The 20,934-nt window shown below is 51.4% G+C and overlaps 1 protein-coding gene and 1 long non-coding RNA gene across 2 annotated transcripts; one reads left to right on the forward strand and one right to left on the reverse strand.

The window, feature by feature from the left end:
• Positions 1-111: 111 nt before the first annotated feature.
• On the reverse strand, positions 112-5,997 carry LOC109251754 (uncharacterized). Its single transcript, XR_002073680.2, has 3 exons — positions 5,887-5,997; positions 4,446-4,585; positions 112-532 (listed from the first exon to the last, which is right to left on the reverse strand). It is a non-coding gene; the product is annotated as an uncharacterized LOC109251754 (long non-coding RNA).
• Positions 5,441-19,545, forward strand: GALR1 (galanin receptor 1). Its single transcript, XM_019423627.2, has 3 exons — positions 5,441-6,300; positions 11,068-11,133; positions 18,513-19,545. The coding sequence occupies exons 1-3, from the start codon at positions 5,635-5,637 to the stop codon at positions 18,828-18,830; spliced, it is 1,050 nt and encodes a 349-aa protein (XP_019279172.2). The 5' UTR covers positions 5,441-5,634; the 3' UTR covers positions 18,831-19,545.
• The last annotated feature ends 1,389 nt before the right edge of the window (positions 19,546-20,934 follow it).

A 20,934-nucleotide genomic window follows, 5' to 3' on the forward strand; every position in this document is an offset into this window, starting at 1 on the left:
GGTGCCCCTCACCTTGATTTCTAGACCTCACCGCCTGCCCCCAAATAGAGGAAGATGTAAGAGTAGGTACCTGGATATGGGAACCTGGATATGGGATATGGGATATTTGTTTCTTCATATTCCCATGGAACTTTTCACGTTCTTTCTTCAGGGACATTTTTATAATTTTCTCTCCGCCGATATATTTATTACACCTACGGCATTAAAGTCTGCTTTTTAAAATCTCACTTCGGACATAATTTTCCATCGCTATTATGGACTCCATACTGAAAAGCCTTACTGGGTTTTGTTTTGTTTTTTGTTTTTTTTAAGCAACTTGAGCCCATAAAGAAGCTTTCAAGAAGCAGGGAAATGCCTAGGGTCCAAAAATAAAGCAGGAGGAGAAAATCGCAGTGGTGGATGGACAGCCAGGAGGACGCGGCCCAATTCAGTAACCAGGATTTTGGGCAACCGCTAGGGACAGGCTGTGCTTTGCTGCGGCCGACAAGCGATCCCGTCACACGTGTCCAGTCGTCACGTTGTACACCTGCAACTAAGATCATGTCACACGTCAGTGGGATCCCAGTAATGAAAGAAACCAGTCCCTAACCCCACGGGGATTTGGCCCACGAAAGGGAGGCACCTCAGCTCTATGAACGGTGTAGCCACACCCGGGGGCTGTCCCCATCCGTGACTCGGCATCTGGCCGGCTCCCGTCTGTGGCTGGCCCCGCAGCAGCTGCCCGCCACCGTCACCCCAGCGGGGGAGAGGACCCCCTCGCCGCGTACAGGCGTCCCCCTGTGCGGCCCGGCGACTCACACGTCTCCTCCTCTCATATGTAACTGGACTTAACACAGCATGTGGCTGTGCCCTGTGGGGCTGAGGAATGCTGTCTTACGTGAGCCTGGACACGGGAGCTGAGCCTTTGCCGAAAACCTGCATGTGTGTGGTTATTATTTAATTTCCATTAGGTTAGACGGGGTCTCGGAGCCACACAAGACGAGGAACGGGAACCGGAACCCTTGCAAAACCCCACCAGGAGCCCTGCAGCCAGAGAGGCAGCTGTCCGAACCCTCCTGCCCAGGAGACAGCTTCAAGAAGGAGACCCTGTCCCGGGTGGGCCGCCTGTGCTAACGCCGTGCAACGCCACCGCGTCCCCGGGTGCACTCGTCTCAGCGGCGGGAGTGAGCACAGACGGCCACGTAGTCACGGCAGGGCAGGGTCCTCGTCCAGCAGAGAGGGCAGCAGGGGGCTGGGGGTGAGCTTCTAGGAACCGCCGTGCCTGCTCCAGAACTGGGCGGAGAAAAAGGCCTCTCGGAGAATTTATGCCACCTCGCCTGCCTCAAATAAACTTTGTGGTCTGAATTCGCGTTCGCGTGTCCTGAGATGCGTCGGGCTGGGAAATTCACCTAAAGAGCTCTGAGGTGACGGAGCCACGGGGGCGAGTGGCAGAAGCAAAGGAAAATCCTTCGGTAAGAACGTGCTCTTAGCACAGGGGTCAGGAGATTCCCACAGGCGTGTCCCGGCCACATGGAAATCTAAAGGACAAGACCAGAGGACAGCAACCACCGCGGGCCACAAGCCACCAGAAAAGGGCTCCGTGAACATCGTGAACAGGAGCTCCGATGTTAGGATGTGCAGAAGATAACCTCAGCAGGCTTAGAGTATTTGAACGGGGGCGCCTGGGCGGCTCAGTCGGTTGAGCGTCCGACTTCGGCTCGGGTCACGATCTCGCGGTTCGTGGGTTCGAGCCCCACGTCGGGCTCTGGGCTGACGGCTCGGAGCCTGGAGCCTGCTTCGGATTCTGTCTCCTTCTCTCTCTGCCCCTCCCCCGCTCATGCTTTGTCTCTCTCTGTTTCTCAAAAATAAATAAATGTAAAAAAAAATTTTTTTTAAAACCCGGGGGGCATCATCCTTCTCGGCCTCTCTCCTGTCCTCATGCCATCCCGGTATTCTCTGCCGTCTAGACCCCTGTAAGCCTTCTTCCTGGTCTTCCTTCTCCTTCCTTTATTGTTCTTACGGCCTGTTCCGGAGAGCAATGGAATCCAGCAATGGAATCCTCCTACAGCTTGACGCGCCCCGGGGGTTTCCATCTGGCTCTGAATAAAACCGACGTTCTGTCCTCGCTCTCCCAGCTCCAGTGTCACCAACCCCACTTGCCCCACCCCCAATCTCTTCTGACCTCACAGCCCACAAATCTCTCCAGAGAGCGACACCCTAGCAACGCTGGCCTCCTCGTTCCTCAAACGGGACGAGCGTCTTATTGCCCGAAGGCCGGTCTTTCTCGCTAGAATGTTCTATGCTTGGTATTCACAAGCTGCTGGTGTCCCCCCCAAAGTCCCATACTGAAACCTAGCCCCCAACGTCATGGCATTGGGAGGTGGGCCTTTGGGGGGTGATCAGGTCACGAGGGGGAGCCCCACCAATGGGATCGGTGCCCTTGTAACTGATCCCATTCTGCCCCGAGGACACAGCGAGAAGGTCCCAGCTGTGAAACAAAAAGCAGGCCCTCCAAGTCTGGCCTTGCTCATGGACCGCGGCCCTCACAGCTCGGAAATAAATGTCCGTTGTTTATGGGTTACCTGGTCTACAGCATTTCCTTACAGTGTCCTGCACTGGCTGAGACAAAGGCTTTCTGCTTCCCTGTCTCCTGGTTCCCGCTCACAAGTCAGCTTCTCCCAGACCTACCTCCCGATTACTCTCTATGATGCCACCCTCCAACCACTCTCTTTCCTTCATCCTGTTTTCTTCTCCTTCATAGTATTTACTATACGGCATATTATGGTTTTGTTTCTGTTTAAGTGTCTTGTCTCCAAAATAAGACACAAAATCCATGGAGGAAGGGGCTCGGCTTTGTTCACTGCTAGATCTCCAGGACCTAAAACAGTTCCTAGCATGTAGCAGGCACTCAAGGGTAAGCGGTAAAAGAATAAAAATGGATCATATTCCTTCCCTTTTCCCATTTTGAAGTGGGGAAAAACCGGGTTAAAATGTAAAATCCAAACAATGTCAAAACGAAGGAGAGTAGCAGCAGCATGGAAACAGAAAACAGAGGAAAGTATAAAATAAAATGTTAAAACAAGTCTACGTCCGGACGCCCAGGCAGCTCAGTCGGTTAAGTGTCTGACTCTTGGTTTCGACTCATGATCTCACAGTTTGTGAGTTCGAGCCCCGCATCAGGCTCTCAGCTGTCGGTGTAGAGCCTGCTTGGGATTCTCTGTCTCCCTCTCTCTCTCTGCCCCTACCCTGCTTGCTCTGTCTCTATCTCTGTCTTTCTCAAAATAAATAAATAAACATTAAAAAATAAAAATAAATAAAAGTAAGTTCACACAGATGAGTGATAACAATAAACGTAAACAGACTAAAACTCACCAGTTAAAAAAACAGAGACTGTCAAATTGGATTTTAAAACAATCCAGTTATGTGCTCCTTCTAAGAGATACCCCCTAAATCACAGGACATAGGAAGATTGCAAAAAATACAGAAGACCAATAAATAGCAAAGCCTGTTGGTGTATCTACCACAATACAGGACAATTTACACTTTAAGGGAAAAGTATCACCATACCAACCATATAACATTAAAATAAAGCAGAAACTCACAGCATCTTATATAAGAACATATGCAGATGCCATAAATACGTCAGTAAATGATGAAAAGACAAGACGTTAGGTTACCTGCAGGTGGGAGGGCGGCAATGGAGGTTGTGATTTGCAAAGTACATAAAAGGGCCTCCGACTCTATTGATAATTTTTTTTTTATTCTAAGCTGGATGATGGACGCACGGGTAGTTAACTTAATTTCATCAAATCTGTTCCATGTTGAAAATGGTTCATAATAATAATTAAAAAACCCTGTTTCCCATATCTGATGATAAATGACTTCCAACACAAGATCCATGAACGTGGAGGTCAGAGAGCCCTTTGGGAAGAAAAGCAATACTGACCGACAAGGCTCGGAGGCACCTTCCAGGGAAGGTGAGCCCTTCTTGATTTAGCAAGATACTCTGCGAAACAAGTTACTTAAACTCAATTTCGTCCTCAGGGAAATGTGTGTGGACATTAAGAGAAATAGGTGAAGTACCCGGCACACGGTCAGTCAAGGAACTGCGTCAAAATCTTCCTGGAAATGAGGCAGAAGGGAACAGGGGAGGCAGAAGGGCAAATGCCATGGGGCGAGCCCCGCACCCCCCTCCCCTGCCTCCCCCACCTGTGGGCCCTTGCCCGGGTCCTGTGGATTCTTTGTCTCACATCCGCAGGATACAGTGCACCCCGCTCAGCTCTGTGTGACCTGGCTGCGTCTGGCGCATAAGGGACACTCAGTCATTATTTGGGGAGCGCTGCAAACACAGGGCCGTCTTGGAAGTGAATATAGACGCATCCTGTCAACGCTGCAAACAAATGGGTTCGGCTCAGCTCTCCAGTTGGGAACCCGCAAGATTACACACAAGGATAATGCTTACTCACCACTAGCTCGCTCAGCTTCTGGTGTAGCCACGGTTCACAACAGGGATGCAACACCAGGCGCGCTCTTTCCACCTCCTAAACACGTCTCGTCGCTGCCTGTGTGTGTGCCACTCGCATGAGAAACGTAGGGCAAAAGTGACCTAAAGGTGGATGGTGGGAACACGACACCGCGAATTCCGGGCACGTTTGTAAAGAAAACTCAGAGGCGTTTCCTTTTTCCCCTGCTTGTTTCCTCCCTAGCGGTGGGAAGGGTGGGGGCGGGAGTAGGGATGTGACAAAACTCGGTTGCGGCGCCCATTCCCGGGGCGGGAGCGCTCCCGCTGACAGCCACCCCGGGAGGGGGAGAGAGGAGCGGGCTGCGCCCCGGCCGCCTCCCCGCCCCGCGGCAGCCCGCTCGGCTCCCCTCCGCCGCGGGGGTGCGGCTCCCCGCAGTTGCCGCCCTCCCGGGCCGCACGCAGGTCCGCACCTCGCACAGGCGAGCGCGCGCGCCCCAGTCCGGGCGACGAGGTGGGCGGCGACCCATCCGGTAGGACCCGTCCCGTCTCTGCGCGCGCTGTGACCTCCGGGGGGAGCGGAGAGGCCCCCAGGGGCGCGGATCTCAGGGCGCTGTGTTTCCTACGTCTCGGGTGCACAACGGAGGCCCCGGAGCACCCCCCGCCCCCCCCCCCCCGTCTTCCCCTGCGAACCCTCGGGAAAGCGCTCGCCCTGTCGATCGCCTGGAACCCCTGCAAAAGCTGGGAGCGGAGACGCGGCGCCGCCGGCGTGGGGGCGCGGGCAGCCGTCTCCACCGACAGCGCGGTGCGCCGGTCGTGCTCGGGGCGACGCGGGAAGGGAGCGGCTCGTAGCAACAGGTGCAGCCCGAAGCCGCTCCCGGAACGAGGCAGCCGGCCAGGAACCAGGACCCGGTAAGGCGCCGAGGGGTCTCTCGGTGCGGCTGCCCTGGCGCGTCCCTCCTCCCCGGCTCGGGGCGGGGAGGGGGAGGCGGGTGCCGCGCAGAGGGACCCCCGCCCGGGAGGGTGCAGAGCGGGGCTCCCGGCACAGAGACGGTCCCAGTAGGCGCAGCCGCCGGGGCCTCGGGCTCGGGAACCCGCGCGCCCTGCGTGCTGGGGGCCGGGACCCCCGGCCGTCCTCGGAGCCTTCTTCCCCAGCAGGCGCCGTCGCCAGCGCGCCCGGGCGCCCCGCGCGGGCCATGGAGCCGGCAGCCGGGAACCTCAGCGACGGGAACGCGAGCGGCCCCGAGCCCCCAACCCCGGAGCCCAGGCCGCTCTTCGGCATCGGCGTCGAGAACGTCGTCACCCTGGTGCTGTTCGGACTGATCTTCGCGCTCGGCGTGCTGGGCAACAGCCTGGTGATCACCGTGCTGGCGCGCAGCAAGCCTGGCCGGCCGCGCAGCACCACCAACCTGTTCATCCTCAACCTGAGCATCGCCGACCTAGCCTACCTGCTCTTCTGCGTCCCCTTCCAGGCCACGGTCTACGCGCTGCCCTCCTGGGTGCTGGGCGCCTTCGTCTGCAAGTTCATCCACTACTTCTTCACCGTCTCCATGCTGGTCAGCATCTTCACGCTGGCCGCGATGTCCGTGGACCGCTACGTGGCCATCGTGCACTCCCGGCGCTCCTCCTCCCTGCGGGTGTCCCGCAACGCGCTGCTGGGCGTGGGCTTCATCTGGGCGCTGTCCATCGCCATGGCCTCGCCCGTGGCCTACCACCAGCGCCTCTTCCACTGGGAGGTCAGCAACCAGACCTTCTGCTGGGAGCAGTGGCCCAACCAGCGCCACAAGAAGGCCTACGTGGTGTGCACCTTCGTCTTCGGCTACCTGCTGCCGCTTCTGCTCATTTGCTTCTGCTACGCCAAGGTGGGCGCGCGGGGCGCGGGGCGCGGGGCGCGGGGCGCGGGGCGCGGGGCGCGGGGCGCGGGGCGCGGGCGGGCGGCTACCGGCCTGGGAGTAGCTCCTGGGTCCCCGTGCCCCTCTGGGAGCCCCTTGGACCTTGCTGTCTTGGGCGGTTCGGGTTGAGAACGGTCCCCAATGCACTTTGCCCTCGCCGGTCTGGTGGTGCGCGAGAAAGTTACTTGGAGTCCGGGAGACGCAGAACAAAGTGTGAGATTTCCCAGAGGTCCCGCCTCCCCTCGGCCTCCTGCCACCGCAGCCCTTGACCCCGAATTTGTCTTTGCCGCAGCGGGTGGGCAGCTGAGCGGTCAACGCCCACCTCTCAGAAGAGGAATTGGGCTCAGTTTTAGGCACTCAGACCCAGTCTCCAGGATGAAATCTCCACGGCCCGAGTGCGGATAGGGAGCGCCCCCATGCTCTGAGCGCCCCCAGCAGGAGCGCGGCCCCATGTTCCCTCCGCAGCGCTCTGCTGGGACGCCCTGCGTGGTGGCCCTGGTCCCCTTCCTGCTCTGTGAAGCCTTGCTCCTGGAGACGGTATTTCAGATTTTATTTTACCCCAAGTTTAAGCTTTATAAGCCAGGTGCTAAGAGAATATTTCTTCACAGAATCTTGACCCTAGTCAGGAGTGGGTGGGTTTCCAATTAGAAGGGTTGTGTAGACAATATTAGGTGATTCAGGCCTGAATCCCTAACTGTCCTCAAGAGATGCATTACTACCCATGTGGCCCAGCTCTCCCTCCCTCCGTGGCCCAGCTCCCCCCTCCCTCCGTGGCCCAGCTCCCTCCTTCCCTCCGTGGCCCAGCTCCCCCCTCCCTCCGTGGCCCAGCTCCCCCCTCCCTCCGTGGCCCAGCTCCCCCCTCCCTCCGTGGCCCAGCTCCCCCTTCCCTCCGTGGCCCAGCTCCCCCCTCCCTCCGTGGCCCAGCTCCCCCCTCCCTCCTTGGCCCAGCTCCCCCCTCCCTCTGTGGCCCAGCTCCCCCTCCCTCCGTGGCCCAGCTCCCCCCTCCCTCTGTCCTCTGCTCCTTGGAGCTCAGCAAACCCACACCGGGACTTGAAGAGGTCTTACCTACCAAAAGTCTTCAACTTTTTTGATAAACTCATTTGTGTTTGAGTAAGAGTATCTGCTTCATCACATGACAGTCATTCGTGGGGGTAAAAACTCCAGTTCTCTGATGTACTGTGGGAGTATTATTACCACTAGGAAAACAGCTTTGTAGCCAAAATTTGAAATTCTTACCATTTGATTTTCATCTTCTTGTGTCTCTGATTCGGTTTCTGATAAGGCTGTGACTGTAGGGCCAGGAATAACCAGATGACAGAGAGCAATAATTTCTTTTATTCCAGCAAAAATGTTTACTACAGCCCCTTGGCCTTTGTTTTCTCCTGCCCCATATTCTGTAGGTAGAGTCATATCTACTTGAATGGTCATAGTCTGGGATATTGTCTGGAAGAATGGCCTGCCTCGAAGGGTTACATATAAAGATATACTGAGGAGATAGGACAGGATAGAGCTTTTGGAAGATAGTTGTATAGCTTAGCTCTTTTGTAAATGCAAAAACAAAACAACCACAACAACAAACAAACAAAAAGACCTCATAAAAAATACACAAAAGACCCAAACCCAACAAACAACCAAAACAAAACAAAACAAAAACAAAACAAAAACAAAACAAAACAAAAAAGCAGGTGGTTGTACCAGCGCAGCGATCCACTGCGTGCACTGTCTCACTCAGTCTGCACAACCATGGGGGTGGGAGCTATCTGAGAAAAGGGTTTTGGAGGAGGAAGGCAACTGACCCAGATTATGAAGCCGGTAAACGGTTCAGGAAGGGTTTTAACGCAGAGCCACCGGTCCCCGAGGGAGGGCCTTGGCAGGAGGAAGCTCGGGACTAGAAGTGTCCTTAGAATATTCCGTGATGGATTGATAATCACCTAAAGTAGGCTGAAGCAGACCTTTCCTTCATTTCTCCAAAGTCCACAGGTCTTCTTAATGGAAATGACAAGGCAGATTTTTAGGAAAAATTAGGCTACATTTCCATCGCGTGAGAGTTTATGAAAGCAAAGTTTATTTATTTATGAAAGTTTATTTATTTATGAAAGGAAAGTTTCAAAAAGAGCAAAGTTCAAAAAAGGGCAAAGTTTCAAAAGAGTTTTAAAACAATTCAACAAATACATAATCACTGGGATACTTTTTTTTTTTTTTTATAGGGAAATGGTTTGCTTTGAAGCGTAACTGGGAATTTCTCTCGAATTCAAGCTGATATTTGCAGATTCACTCCAGGGTTTAAACAAGACCTTGGTTGTTTTTTTCTAGCTGATTTTCTTTGGCCCCATTGTTAGAGAACACTGTCCAGCTAATGGTTCTTCTTCTCGAATGTTAGGATCAGGACTGGCTGTTTCTCTAAGGCCCCGGACCAATGGCCACCATGAAAAATCACGAGTGGCCAAGAATTACATTTTTTCCCTTCTTCTTTTCTCCTTCTCCTCCTCCTCCTCCTCCTCCTTCTTCTTCTTCTTCTTCTTCTTCTTCTTCTTCTTCTTCTTCTTCTTTTTTAACTCAAAAAGGGAGTTGCATTCCAGTGTTGCCTTCTACTCCCCAAACCTTATGGCTTTGGTAGAACAGTTTATGCCGATAGTCCCCGAGAAACACGTAGAAGGCCCGGGCTGGACTGTGCCTGCCGTGCTCCCTCCTGCACAGGGGTGGCCCCTCCCCGTCTTGCCTTAGAGGGAGTTCTTGTCTGGGACCCTCCACCATCTGACATGAGGGCAAACTCTTCACATACCCACCTGCCAGGTTCTGCCACGTCCCCAGAGACATATGTCGCCCGGGATGACCTTGGCTCAGGTTTGAACGCGCGCCTTCCTACACACGCTCCTAAGCGTATAGAAAAATGGAGTGATGCCACCATGCTGCCATCGTCTTTTAAAGAAATGCGATTATGACCCATCATGATACCTTTGATGACGACCTCATCAAATGTATGTCACTATATGCATTATAATAGACCAATATATGCTCATAGTGTGGGTCCATGGACGGAAATACAGCTACTGAAGAAAACTATACTTGAGTGTTTTCTCCATGACCACTCAACATCCCACGGGAGTCTTGAAGTCACTGAGATGTGATCCGACCGAGTTTACTGAAGGAGTCAATAGACCCTTGGGCAGCATCAGGAAGCAGATAACCCTTGACTTTTGTGTTCGGCCTCCTTTCCAGGAGGATTTTGTTTTGCCACCTGTCCTCTGTTCGCTCTTCTTGTCCCTCGTCCTCCATGACCAGTGTCCTCCCGTGGTCTCTTGCTGGGAAGGCTGCCAGCAAGGAAACTCACTAGGCCCGTCCTTTCCAGGAAAGATCTCACAAAAGTTCTTCTTCTGTTTTTCTCTTACATTCCGTTTCTGGGACCCCAGGTTCTGTTGGCAGAACAGTTAGCTCAGCCACTGTCAACGTATCGGAAACGATCCTACATGTCACTGTAAGACTTGTCACGTTGGAGGTGATGACACCCCACTGTTGGAAGAGAAGTAGTTCAGTAGGGCTGCGAATTTGGAGTCAGAAGTTCAAACCCCAAAGATGTCTGCCTAACTTGCGTGGAGCCCACAGAGTTGGTAAAGAAATCCTGTAGTTTCTTAATTTAGGGTATAACTGATCATTCCAGAAGTGCCACATCCAGCTGAGTGCTGCAGGCTTGTTCAGTGTTCCAAATGGATTGCATTATTTCCAGGCCGAGGTGCTAGAGGGAAGCAAGAAAATGTCTGGAATGTGGTTTCTAGTTCTCTCAGAGACTCATCTGGGAAATGATGGAGAAGTCCAAGCCCTGAGTCATCCAGAGGCTAATTTTCCTTAGATGTCACTCAGATGGGATATAAAAATCAACTCAAGTATGAATCTGCAGGCTTGGCTCAGGTGTGTGAGAGCAAGCTTACGCTGCAAATTCCTACATATAACCCAAATGTTTCACGTCACTTCTCCCGACTATTACGTCGACAAGAGGAGACAAAAATAGTTTCTCTAATGAACGAAGCCAGTGTCTGTCAGGAGATCCTCTGACAGGGATGTTAATTGTAAAACCTTGCTAAATAGTCTATAAATCCCCCGAGAAGCTGAATTCCTGTGAGTATTCTAAAAGCACGGCGAGGTGGGTAGAATTAGAATAAAGAACGTAAGGAGATTGGATGGGTGGTAATTTGCTTTAAGGAGCCCACAACAGGAAAACAGAAGGAATAAGTTGCAGCAAACATGGCCTGCACGGAAGAATTCTCTGCTGACATCATCGTGATTTGCTCGCTTGCTGGCTTCCTGCATTGGATGGTTCACTGGAAGGAGACTTCTAGTGTTTCCACTTATCTAGGATTTAGCATTGCGCCTGACATGTAATAGGGGCCTAGCGATTGTTACAACGTGGAAGCTCGGGGAAATCTGAGGTGAAAGGCAGACCAGTAAGGATGCATCCATGCATATATGCGTTTTTCTGGACAAAACCCCAGAGCCACACAACGCAGGGCTCTCTGCAAACAGATGCTAGGAGCACAAACTTCCCCTGGATGCTCCTGAATGTTAGAGGAACAGACGTGTTTGGCGGTTCACGTTCGGTGAGACTTTGCCACCTTAAGGGAATTTCCATGTGAATGACTTTGCAGTGTGATTCCCATGCCAGAAGGTCGAGAATTATCAGTGCCAATCAGATGGTGAACTGTGGGCAGGAGGCAATCGGTTTAATCAGTCTGTGTTTTCTAGGTCCTCAATCATCTGCATAAAAAGTTGAAGAACATGTCAAAGAAGTCAGAAGCATCGAAGAAAAAGGTAATATTCCCAAATATATATTGTATATGTCTCATGTTAGAGCCTAGTTCATTTTTATTCCTAATTATCCTAATATCCACCCATTGCCTACGAAATTTAGGATCCTTGGTGCAGACCTTGAAATGAACCTCTTACCATTAGGTGGGGATAGGAATGGGAAGTCAGCTCCCCCGGGCGTCACAGTGACCAGAGGCTGCATTAAAACTTAGACGGAGGTTTGGAGAGATGAGGAAACATATATTTTTTGGATTCTGAGCCCCTTTAGGAGGCGTGTTCTAAGTTGATTAGGACAGAAGAAGGTAGAGTTGCTGACATCCTTAATTTGCACAAAACCATTTTATTGTGCATCTACCATAGCTGATGTGATTATCAGAAGGTTTTGGCTTAACTGTCTTTTCAGGGAACATTATTATTATTTAAGAAGTTTTAAAAATGTTTATCTATTTTTGAGAGAGAGAGAGAGCCAGCACAAGCTGGGGAGGGGCAGAGAGAGAGAGGGAGACACAGAATCCAAAGCAGGCTCCAGGCTCCGAACTGTCAGCACAGAGCCCGATGCGGGGCTGGAACTCATGAACTGTGGGATCATGACCTGAACTGAAGTTGGACGCTTAACCGACTGAGCCCCCCAGGCGCCCCACAGAGAATATTGTTGTAATATGTCCCCCAAGCCCCAAGATCAGATGTATTGTCCTCTCTTCCTCCCTGACTTGTCCTGACTGATGCTGGGGTGGGGGGAGAATTAAATATGAAAGGGTCCCCAAGGGGAATTTTTCCCACTTTTAATTGTCTTTCTCCTCCGGTGAATCCTGATTTAAATAAGCTTCTCCTGAGTAATATTAAAGCATTTAACATCCTGGTATTTGTTACGGTTCACATTTTGAGAAAAAACTAAGGTACACGTCAGGATTAATCTAACTCTTCCACATCTTTGACTTTAGAAAGTGGTATAAGAGTATTGGACGAGATGTTTGGGAGGGGATTATAGCCAGGCATTTTTTACCTGCAAATATCAGTCATAACATCTGAAAGCACCTTGCTTGTCCTCACAACTACTTTTTTATGGCCAATAATACAGAACTCACAGGATTTACAGTATAATTATATTTATTTTTAAAAATTCTGCTTACATAAAGCACAGCTCTTCTTGACTTTCCTTGTTTATAATATGGCTCAAAACACATCTGCTCTCGGACTCGATGACGAGAAGGGGTAGGAGCTGCTTAGAAAGCATGAAGTTCGGCCTGGATTCCAAGTTCGATCGTGTGGCCTTCCGAATATCCCCCTAAGAGTAAACGATGGAGCATATGTAACGAGGCTGTCTTGCCTCTTCCGGCCACTGATGCGTCCGTAGGCTTTATTTTGCTTCTGGATCCCTTTAAACGGCCACCGCCGTTCAGTTGTGTGAATGGAGTGAACCCTGAAGCTGGTCGTTCCTTTCTCTGTTCTCCGTGATGTTGTGCTGGACTATTTCCATTTTTGTAGTCCGCCTCTCAGTCTGTCCTCTGAGCCACTCACCTCCAAGAAGATTATCGACCGCAAACAATTAAGGACTGTAATTTCCTCTGGGATAGTTCCTCATGGAGTCCTCGCCCTCCAGGGCCAGAGCCAGCCCCTGGGGCTGGAAGGGGCCCTGGTTCCCTGTGGTCACAACTCTGCAGGGAGAGAGACATACTTTTAGCTGTGCGGAGTGAGGCCGGGGAGGCGGGGGAGTGTCTTTGGGAGGAACTGGACTGGGGCACCTCCACCGAGGAGAAGCCCCTGCGCCGTGTGCACGCTCCTTCCTGGGGTAAGAGGTTCACGCTTCGCAAAGGACGGAAGTCAAACGCTTCCTTGACATTGGCCGCGCGTGTTTGCGGGCTTGGCTACTGTCCGTGTCTGTGTTTGCAAAGTGTTGCAGAGAAATCGCCGCAGTCTCACAGTGGAAAGAATGAAAATAGATCCTGTAAGAAGTAATTAGAAAAGTTTCTGCTTTATAGCCAAGAATACTGATTAGCAATTAGTTTAAAAGTTGTGTTTAGTTTTATGTGTGTGTGCATGTATGTATACGTGTATAGGCACACATATATGCATATACTGTGTTATAGATTACACATGTGCATGTGTATGTATGTGTGCATGTGTGTATTGTGTGTGCATAAAATATACGTGTTACATGCATGTATTACATGTGCACACATATATTACATGTCTTATAGATTATGTATGTGAGTGTGTATGTGTGTGTATGCATGTGTGTGCATATATTATGTATGCATACATAACATAAATGTGTACATATGTATGTGAGTGGGTACATATACACGTGTATATCTTGTACATGTGCACAGCATATACTATACCTGTGTATATGTGCACTGGGTACATATTTAAACGCTGCCTATCATATATGCACGTGTAAATGTAATTCCTACCATAGGAGAAGGTGTAGCATTGAGAGGTGGGCAGATCTTCTCTTCCATTTTCAGAGCCTCTGACCCTCACCAGCCCTGAACAGATGTCAGTTCTCTTCTGATACATTTAATCGCCTCCTTGTTTGCATAGAACAAATAAGGTGCAGTGCTGGGGTTGGTGCGTGCGCCTGCGTCTGAGCAAGAGGCGGGGTGGGGTTGGGGGCGGGGTGAGAAGAGGGCAAAGGGCGGAGAGGTGGAGGAGGACGAGGGGAGAGGGTTCTGGTAGAGAAGCCGGGGTGGGCCGCTCCTTCCCGGAGGCAGAGACGGGTCGACTCCTGGCGGACACTCCCTCCCGCAGGGCTCAGCACAGGGAGGCGCTGGGCAGGTGCACGCTCGGGGCTGGCGGACAGGGATCCGCTCGGTACTGGTTTTCGTAGTTCGCTCAGCTCAGCGTCGCTCGTGTCGCGGCCCCTCCCCCCATGGTGGGTAGGCTCCCTTCCTCCACGCCGTGTCCACCCACACAGGGGCTCCGCTTCAGGTGCATGAGGGGCGTGGGGCAGAGAGGCCTTCCATGATGAACATGCTCAGCACTTACCCTTCACGTTTGGAGGAACATACATAGGGCGACATCTCCACGGCAGAAAATACTAGAAAGAATAGGAGAGCCCTGCGGTCGGTTCCACGCTCTGCCCGAGCCCCGCCACACGTGAAGACAGGTTTCCTGGTGCAAGGCAGATGGGATACTGAAACGAGGCTCCCAGATCATCTCTGGAAGACTTCAGAATGGGACAGACGTCATAGTGGGCGGGTCCCTCGCAGGGGACACTGGACTAGAGGCTGCGTTGACCCCCCTGACAACCTGGGCTCCCTCGGCACCTGAAGTAACCCGGCAAGCTCTTTGGCTGCCATTGATGCGATCTAGGGAATGTTTTCATCATTTTCTTCTTTCGGTCACCTTTTTCTTCTCAGCCAAGCTCCATTAGACATGTTGCGAGTACGGTCCTTTGAAGAAAGAACAGATGTCTCAGAAGACGTTGCAAAAGAACATCTTACAGGAGGAAGAGAGATTCATGTTTTTCAGATACTTTCAGTAGAAGGAGCAAAAAAGCACGCTAATCAAGGGCCCAGTCTCAAGGACAGTAAAGCCTCTGGAGATTTTGTACATAACTCTAAAGGAGGACTTTTTCTGTGTCAGAAGATAGTGTCGGGAGTCTAGACACGACACGGACAGATGAGGCAAGCCGTAGAGGCACGGGGTTCAACTCCATCTCGGACTAAGGCAAGTGGTGTCAGAAGAAATGCAAAAAAGTCACGTAAGAAATCAAGAGCAATCAGCCTCATTCTCCACAGACGGGAACGCTCTCGTTGCATCCTGACGTCTCACCTAGAAGGAGAGCAAGGAGCCTTTTCCAGGCTTCCTGGGGAAAAGTCATGGTTCAGCCTTGGCGGCTGTCAGTGTTGAGGAAGCGGCTTTGCCTTTAATTGGAGACGGGGACGATAATTTGCTTTTGCTGTGGCTTTTCTGGAATTCACCAGGGGTTTTTCAAAGGCCACTGAGCTTTTTAGAAAGAAAGGCAGGTTCCTGGGTAAGTCCCCAACAGCCCCCACCCCTGCACTGCGATGTGGGGCACGAGGCCTAGATGTTTGGATTTTAACAAGCAGTGTCCTGGGGAGTGATCAGCACAGGGAGGCACTTCCGTCTCAGGTTTGGGACTTGTCCCATGTGTTACTCTGACCAGCTCTTTAGGTTGCAGTCGGTCGCGATTCTGCCCGCGTGGACTCCTGTCCTGTGGCCGCCGTCTCCTCGGCTGGGTCGGGACCCGCAGGGAGACAGAAGAAGACGGACATTTCCTGTCCCCAGCTACACTAACCTGGACGCGTTCGCCCAAGCGTCGCCGAGGCTGATTTGGAGTCAACCCGCGTGCAGGGCGCGGAGTCGCCATCAGCTAAGAGAACATCAGTCCGAGGGACTGAGATGCCTGATGAGGCTGGGAGAAAATAGCAAATCCCCGAAGATGTGCAGCTGGCAGCAGTCAGTGCTGACGGCCGTGCCATTTAATTCTTTGGGAAGAGCCTTAGATGGATGATCGAGTTTATGTAAGTGCCCACTAAGTATTTTTCCCCCAGGAACTACTAAGTTGCAATCCCCTCGTATTCAAAGCTACCAGAGAGCCTTGTCCGTGGTTCTAAGGAGGCCAGTGGAATTACTAAAAACAAAAAAGTACATTTTGAATGAACTGCAAACAGAAAATATACCATATTCATGCGTATTGCCCTTGCCCTATGGACTTTGATACATTATGGATCCTGTCAGTAAGCTGCTGGGGGTCGATTTCTGTCCTAAGCGTGGCACTTAGTAGAAACTTCCTGAAAGAGGCACTGAAAGGGGATATCCAGAGGGTATTTGTTTGGGGAAGCAGAGAGATGTTCTTATTGTCTTAGAAAGAAAAGACGATGTGTTCTGTTCTATTTGTAGGTATAATTACGCCTAGATTGTTTTTGATTAAATCATCTGGGGATGGAACCTCTCATGCGCTAATGGATAAGAGCATCGATGGCAGACAATCTGTTAATACGTGTGGGCAAATCTCTTGTTTGCTCTGTGCGCCCTGCAGGAAGCAGCTTTAATATGCAATCCTGCCGCCCTATAAAAACCTGTTGTCAGGTTTTACCTGAGTTCTTTTAAGTGTCTGAATGGACCAGGTACAGCCAGAGCCACGTCACTGGGGCACGGAGTTGAGGCCCCGGGAGGCTACGTCAGTTTTCACGAGGCTGCACAGCCTGGTCGTGGCCGCTGTCCGTCCCGGGCTTCTGCACAATCCACGGAGCCCGGTGATGGTGAGCTTAGCTGTCGTCTCCTGCCCCTCCTGACGCTGCATTTGCCCTGGCCTTGCCCTGCAAGCCCACCCTCCTGCCGCATCCCTGCCTCCACCTGGTCGCAGAACGCCCGGCTTCTGACCCGTGTCTCTGACGCTGGTGTCTGCGTGTGCACTTGCTGCCCTCGGAGTGGGCGGCTCCCTGCTGCCGTCCTGGCTGGTCTGGCCGCTAATTCACGGCGTGGGTGGAGGGCACATCCTGGTGGGGACACAGCCCTCAGGGCAGTGCCAGGGGGGTGGGGGCACCGGGCGCGAGGCGGCAGGTTCAGTTGTGCTGTGACAGTGATGTCCTCGTCTCGGAACCACCTCCCTCATGTCCAGCCCTCGTCCTGTGCGAGGACGTGACAATGAGCACCCCTGGGTTCTGTCATCTTCCTTCTGCCTCTGTCCTCCCAACCCTCCTTCCCCTTATCCGTCCGTTCGGTCGGGACTGGTTCCGTGCAGAAGGGAAGGCAGAGGGGCGCCGTCAGGGAATCTTGGGCTCCACCTCGGTGCCCCGGCAGGGAGGTGGGGGAAGGTGCGTCGTTGCCTTTTCCCATCGGGGTGGGGTGAGGTGGGGCGGCGGGTGCTGCAGACTTCCACGTGTCCACGTGTCCCCTCCACAAATTCAGGCGGCCCGGACTCAGAGTCTGAGGAAGAAGATTCCTAATCCCCAGTCGAGGGGCTCCAAGTCCCTATCTCTCACATCTTCTGCGAGCGGTGGACCTACTGGTGAGGTGACCTAGGAGCTGGCAGTGCTGCGTGTGGGGGCTGGGCACGTGTCCTCACCTGGTTTGTCTGGAGGGCTGAGCGACCGTTGTCCTGTGGGTCCCTGATCGCCCGCCCAAGTGCTGCACAGGCAGCCCCCGGAGATGGGGCTGGTGGTGACCAGGCAGACTTCGTAAGCTTTTCTTTCCCCGTGTCTGAGCATTCGGAGCATGCGCTTTGGGTCACCTGACCCGGCTTCGGGCTCTGACTTGGCCTCCGGCTCTGGAACGCCAGGCACCTGTCTCGACCGTTCCGCACCTCAGCGTCATCATCTAGGAGCCGTGATCCCAGCAGGCCCCGCTTCGTGCCCACCGCCGGCGGTCAGGCAGTGACAATCAGCCACACTCCACTGCCCGGGGGCCGCTGTGCCCATCTGGCAGTCAGGGCCCTGCTCGGTTCCTGGGGGGAAAGAGGGGAGGTCTCCCAGGAGGGGAGACCTTTCAAGGAAAGAGCCAGCTGATTGCGTCAGATTTTCGTTTCCAAAACATTGAGACCAGCATCTTCTGTTTGGAACCGTAGACATAGAGTTTCCAGCTAATCACAAGGTGAATTATCTAGTTGTTGCCTTTCCGACATGTACCAAACCAGCTGCCCTGAAACGCAGGAGAAGTGGTTCTCGGGCTCGACCCCAGCCCTTTAGGTGTGCGCCCACGGGGAAGGTGATGGGCTCCCACACGAAGCGGGGTGCAGACGGGAAGCAGGAGGGAGGGCTCCTCTTGTGCTGAGGTCTTCGATCAGGTGCGGCTTTCTTCCATCACCTGCTTGGCACAAATCTCCAAGGAAACACGTGGGTGCCCTGCCCCGGCCTCCAGGTGTTTTCAGATTTAGGGAGAGCAAGGGAAGGGTTACGGTAGGTGCAAGCTAAAAATGGGGCTCATCAGCCCACAGACAGAAACAGAGATGGCTTTCCGGAATGCATCAGTGCGTTGGGGTCTTTCACTGGCCAAAGGTGAAAGAGGAGAAATAAAGAAATACACCGTCTGTTGAGGCAGCCGCTCAGAGAGGGTTCGAGCGCCCATCCGAGCTGCCCGCTGGTGAACCTGTCTCTGCGTGTGCTGCTGGCTTCAGAGGTCTGCAGGCTTTAAGGTGACAGTGTTTAATCTCTGCACGTTTATAGTTCCACGGTCCCAAAGACACAGCCCGTAATCCACACGCATCTCACGTATGTGGTAAAGTTACCCCATGGCAGGTTCTGGACAAATTTTGAACAGAACCGTTATATGAAGTGACAGTTCAGCAGAGTTAGCATCCATTTGATTGCGTGGTGATACACATAACATTTTCTTAGAGCATGTTTTGAAACTCTGGAACATTCTTTGCCTATTGTAATTGACACACTTCCTGTATTTTCTTCTTCTTCTTCTAGACCGCACAGACGGTTCTGGTGGTGGTTGTGGTTTTTGGGATCTCCTGGCTGCCACATCATGTCATCAATCTCTGGGCCGAGTTTGGGGTTTTCCCGCTGACCCCCGTCTCCTTCCTCTTCAGAATCGCCGCTCACTGCCTGGCCTACAGTAATTCCTCGGTGAATCCTATCATATATGCTTTTCTCTCGGAAAATTTTAGGAAGGCCTATAAGCAAGTGTTCAAGTGCCACATGCGCAATGAGTCGCCTCTTAATGATACGAAAGAAAATAAAAGTCGAATAGATACCCCGCCGTCCACCAATTGCACTCACGTGTGAGAGTGTTAGAGCGCTGGTGTGGAGTCTCAGAAAGAACACGGTACGACGAGGGGTTAGCAAGCCTGCAACTTCTTATGCTCATGACAAGTCGCATCATTTTAGTTCTACCTGTTTTTGAAAACAGTACTTTGATCCATTTAGGAAATCTCGAGGTCTAGTAAAGATTGTTTCTAAATTTTATTTCAAAAACAAAAGGAAACGCTACATAGTTTTTTATACCCTTACAGAAACGAAAGGTTAATAGAATTCCATCGACATGTTCAGTTCTTCATCGGACAGCCTATAAAGATGGTCAGGAATACTGGCAATCTACATTTTGGAGCCAGTTTATTTAGAAAAAAACACATGTATGTGTTAATTCTTCAATTTTAAGAAACGAGGTAATATTGCGAGGTATGTGTTTCAAAATATGATCATGGATACACGATCAAAGTTTTACCTGGATTTCATTTTTTTTGTGGCCATTTATATAGAGGCGCATCTGTTAAATGGCAGTGAGACTTTGCCAAGTCGATTTGCACCGGCCTCATTTGCCCCCAACTGTCAATAGTGAACACGGTTTCCGGAGATGAGCTTCACCTGTCTGTGGTCATGAGGGCCCATTAACTTCATCTCTGGAGACGAGCACAGCGGCACAGCGGTGACTCAGGGTGACAGACATTGGCCCGGTCACTTAAAACTATTCTGCGATGTAGGCTTTGTAGAGTTACCTAAAAAAAAAAAAAAAAAAAAAATCAGGGAAAATGCCAAGGGCAACTATTCTAATAGTGGAAGCTTCCAGTGAGATCCAAGAGGGAACGTGGTCATTAAAGTTTTACAAAGATATCGCCCAGGGTATTTTGTGTGCCTTGAGTGGAACTGAGCCAAAAGGGAGTAAAAAAAAAATGCCAGTGAGGATGATATGTGGGTAATAGTTTCTATGGGGCTGGGGAGAAGTCAGAATCCATTAAGACACATGGTAGTGGTCGTGCCACATGTGGAAAGCGTATGCGACACGCGATTCAGATAACATTAGAAGAAAAGGAATCTTCTGAGTAGGTACACCCAAGGATTATGTTGTACAAACACATGCTTTGTTTCATTAAATTCGTAGTAATGTTAAATGCACATTTACCCCCAATATTACTTCCTCGGAAATGATCATAGGCTGAATTTCAAATGTACTTTTCATGACAATTTCGTGTTTATTCATGTGTAGAATGAAAAACACGGGATGAAGAGATTAAATTATTCTACCTTAGAACAGTAGTTTTCAGACTCCAGGACTTTGCTATATTTTTTGTGAGAATCCAACATCAGGAAGACTTTTTGAAAAAGGATTTAGTGTAATGCACACCTGTGTCAAATCAGGATTCCATAGGAAATATCAAATTTTAGATGAAAAAACTCGATATAAGTCTTTGCATGTTAAATTTTCCAGCTGATGAATTCATTGTCACTAATCACACTCTAGCCAGAATAGGAGAAAATTCTTCGAAAGGATGGGAAATCATGAACTCTCATGTTTGGTGGCTAGGGAAAGAAGTTGCATGTATGTGTGATGCCAGTGTTTTAGAGGACAGCCTAAGTCCTTTGCATGGAAAATTCTTTGCACTCTATTCAAATACAGCAGCAGAAACATTGTACCCTGACAGTGATACCTCATGTGCTTTGTGGAACTTGAAGTCGCCATTGCAGATGCCAGAACAGGTCGTGTGTGTGTGTGTGAACCCCCACAGCTGTACAAAGAGGTGCCTCCTGGTTGCCTTTGGGCTTGCATGGTTGACAAAGGCTTCCTGCACCCTGGCTGTTCCTTTGTTTTTCTCTTGTGATTCCTCCACACACGGAAGTATTAGAAGAAATGCGGGACCCAATATTTCTGTTTTCTAAGAAGCACGTGGAAGATGTATTTACGTACCCACCCGTGTCCCCTTGGTCCATCCCATTTGTGGCTGGTGTGACGGAAGCCAGAAGCATAGCGCCAGAGTCGTAGCCGGCACCTGCAAAACCTCCCATTTGCTGAGTGCAAATGCGGACCCGTTAGATAGGGTATTTTTCCTGTCCATTGGCATTTAAGTCAATTCCTCTTATTCAGAGCCTAGGTGGCCCACTGGTATAAGAAACT

The sequence above is a fragment of the Panthera pardus genome, unplaced genomic scaffold (genome assembly GCF_024362965.1).
Source record: "Panthera pardus isolate Hobbes unplaced genomic scaffold, ASM2436296v1 HiC_scaffold_15, whole genome shotgun sequence".
In the NCBI taxonomy this organism is placed as follows: domain Eukaryota; kingdom Metazoa; phylum Chordata; class Mammalia; order Carnivora; family Felidae; genus Panthera; species Panthera pardus.

Coding starts and splice junctions, on each gene's coding strand:
- GALR1 (XM_019423627.2), top strand. CDS start 5,635: ATGGAGCCGGCAGCCGGGAACCTCAGCGACGGGAACGCGAGCGGCCCC. Junction 6,301..11,067: donor TTTGCTTCTGCTACGCCAAG/GTGGGCGCGCGG, acceptor TGTGTTTTCTAG/GTCCTCAATCATCTGCATAA. Junction 11,134..18,512: donor CAGAAGCATCGAAGAAAAAG/GTAATATTCCCA, acceptor TTCTTCTTCTAG/ACCGCACAGACGGTTCTGGT.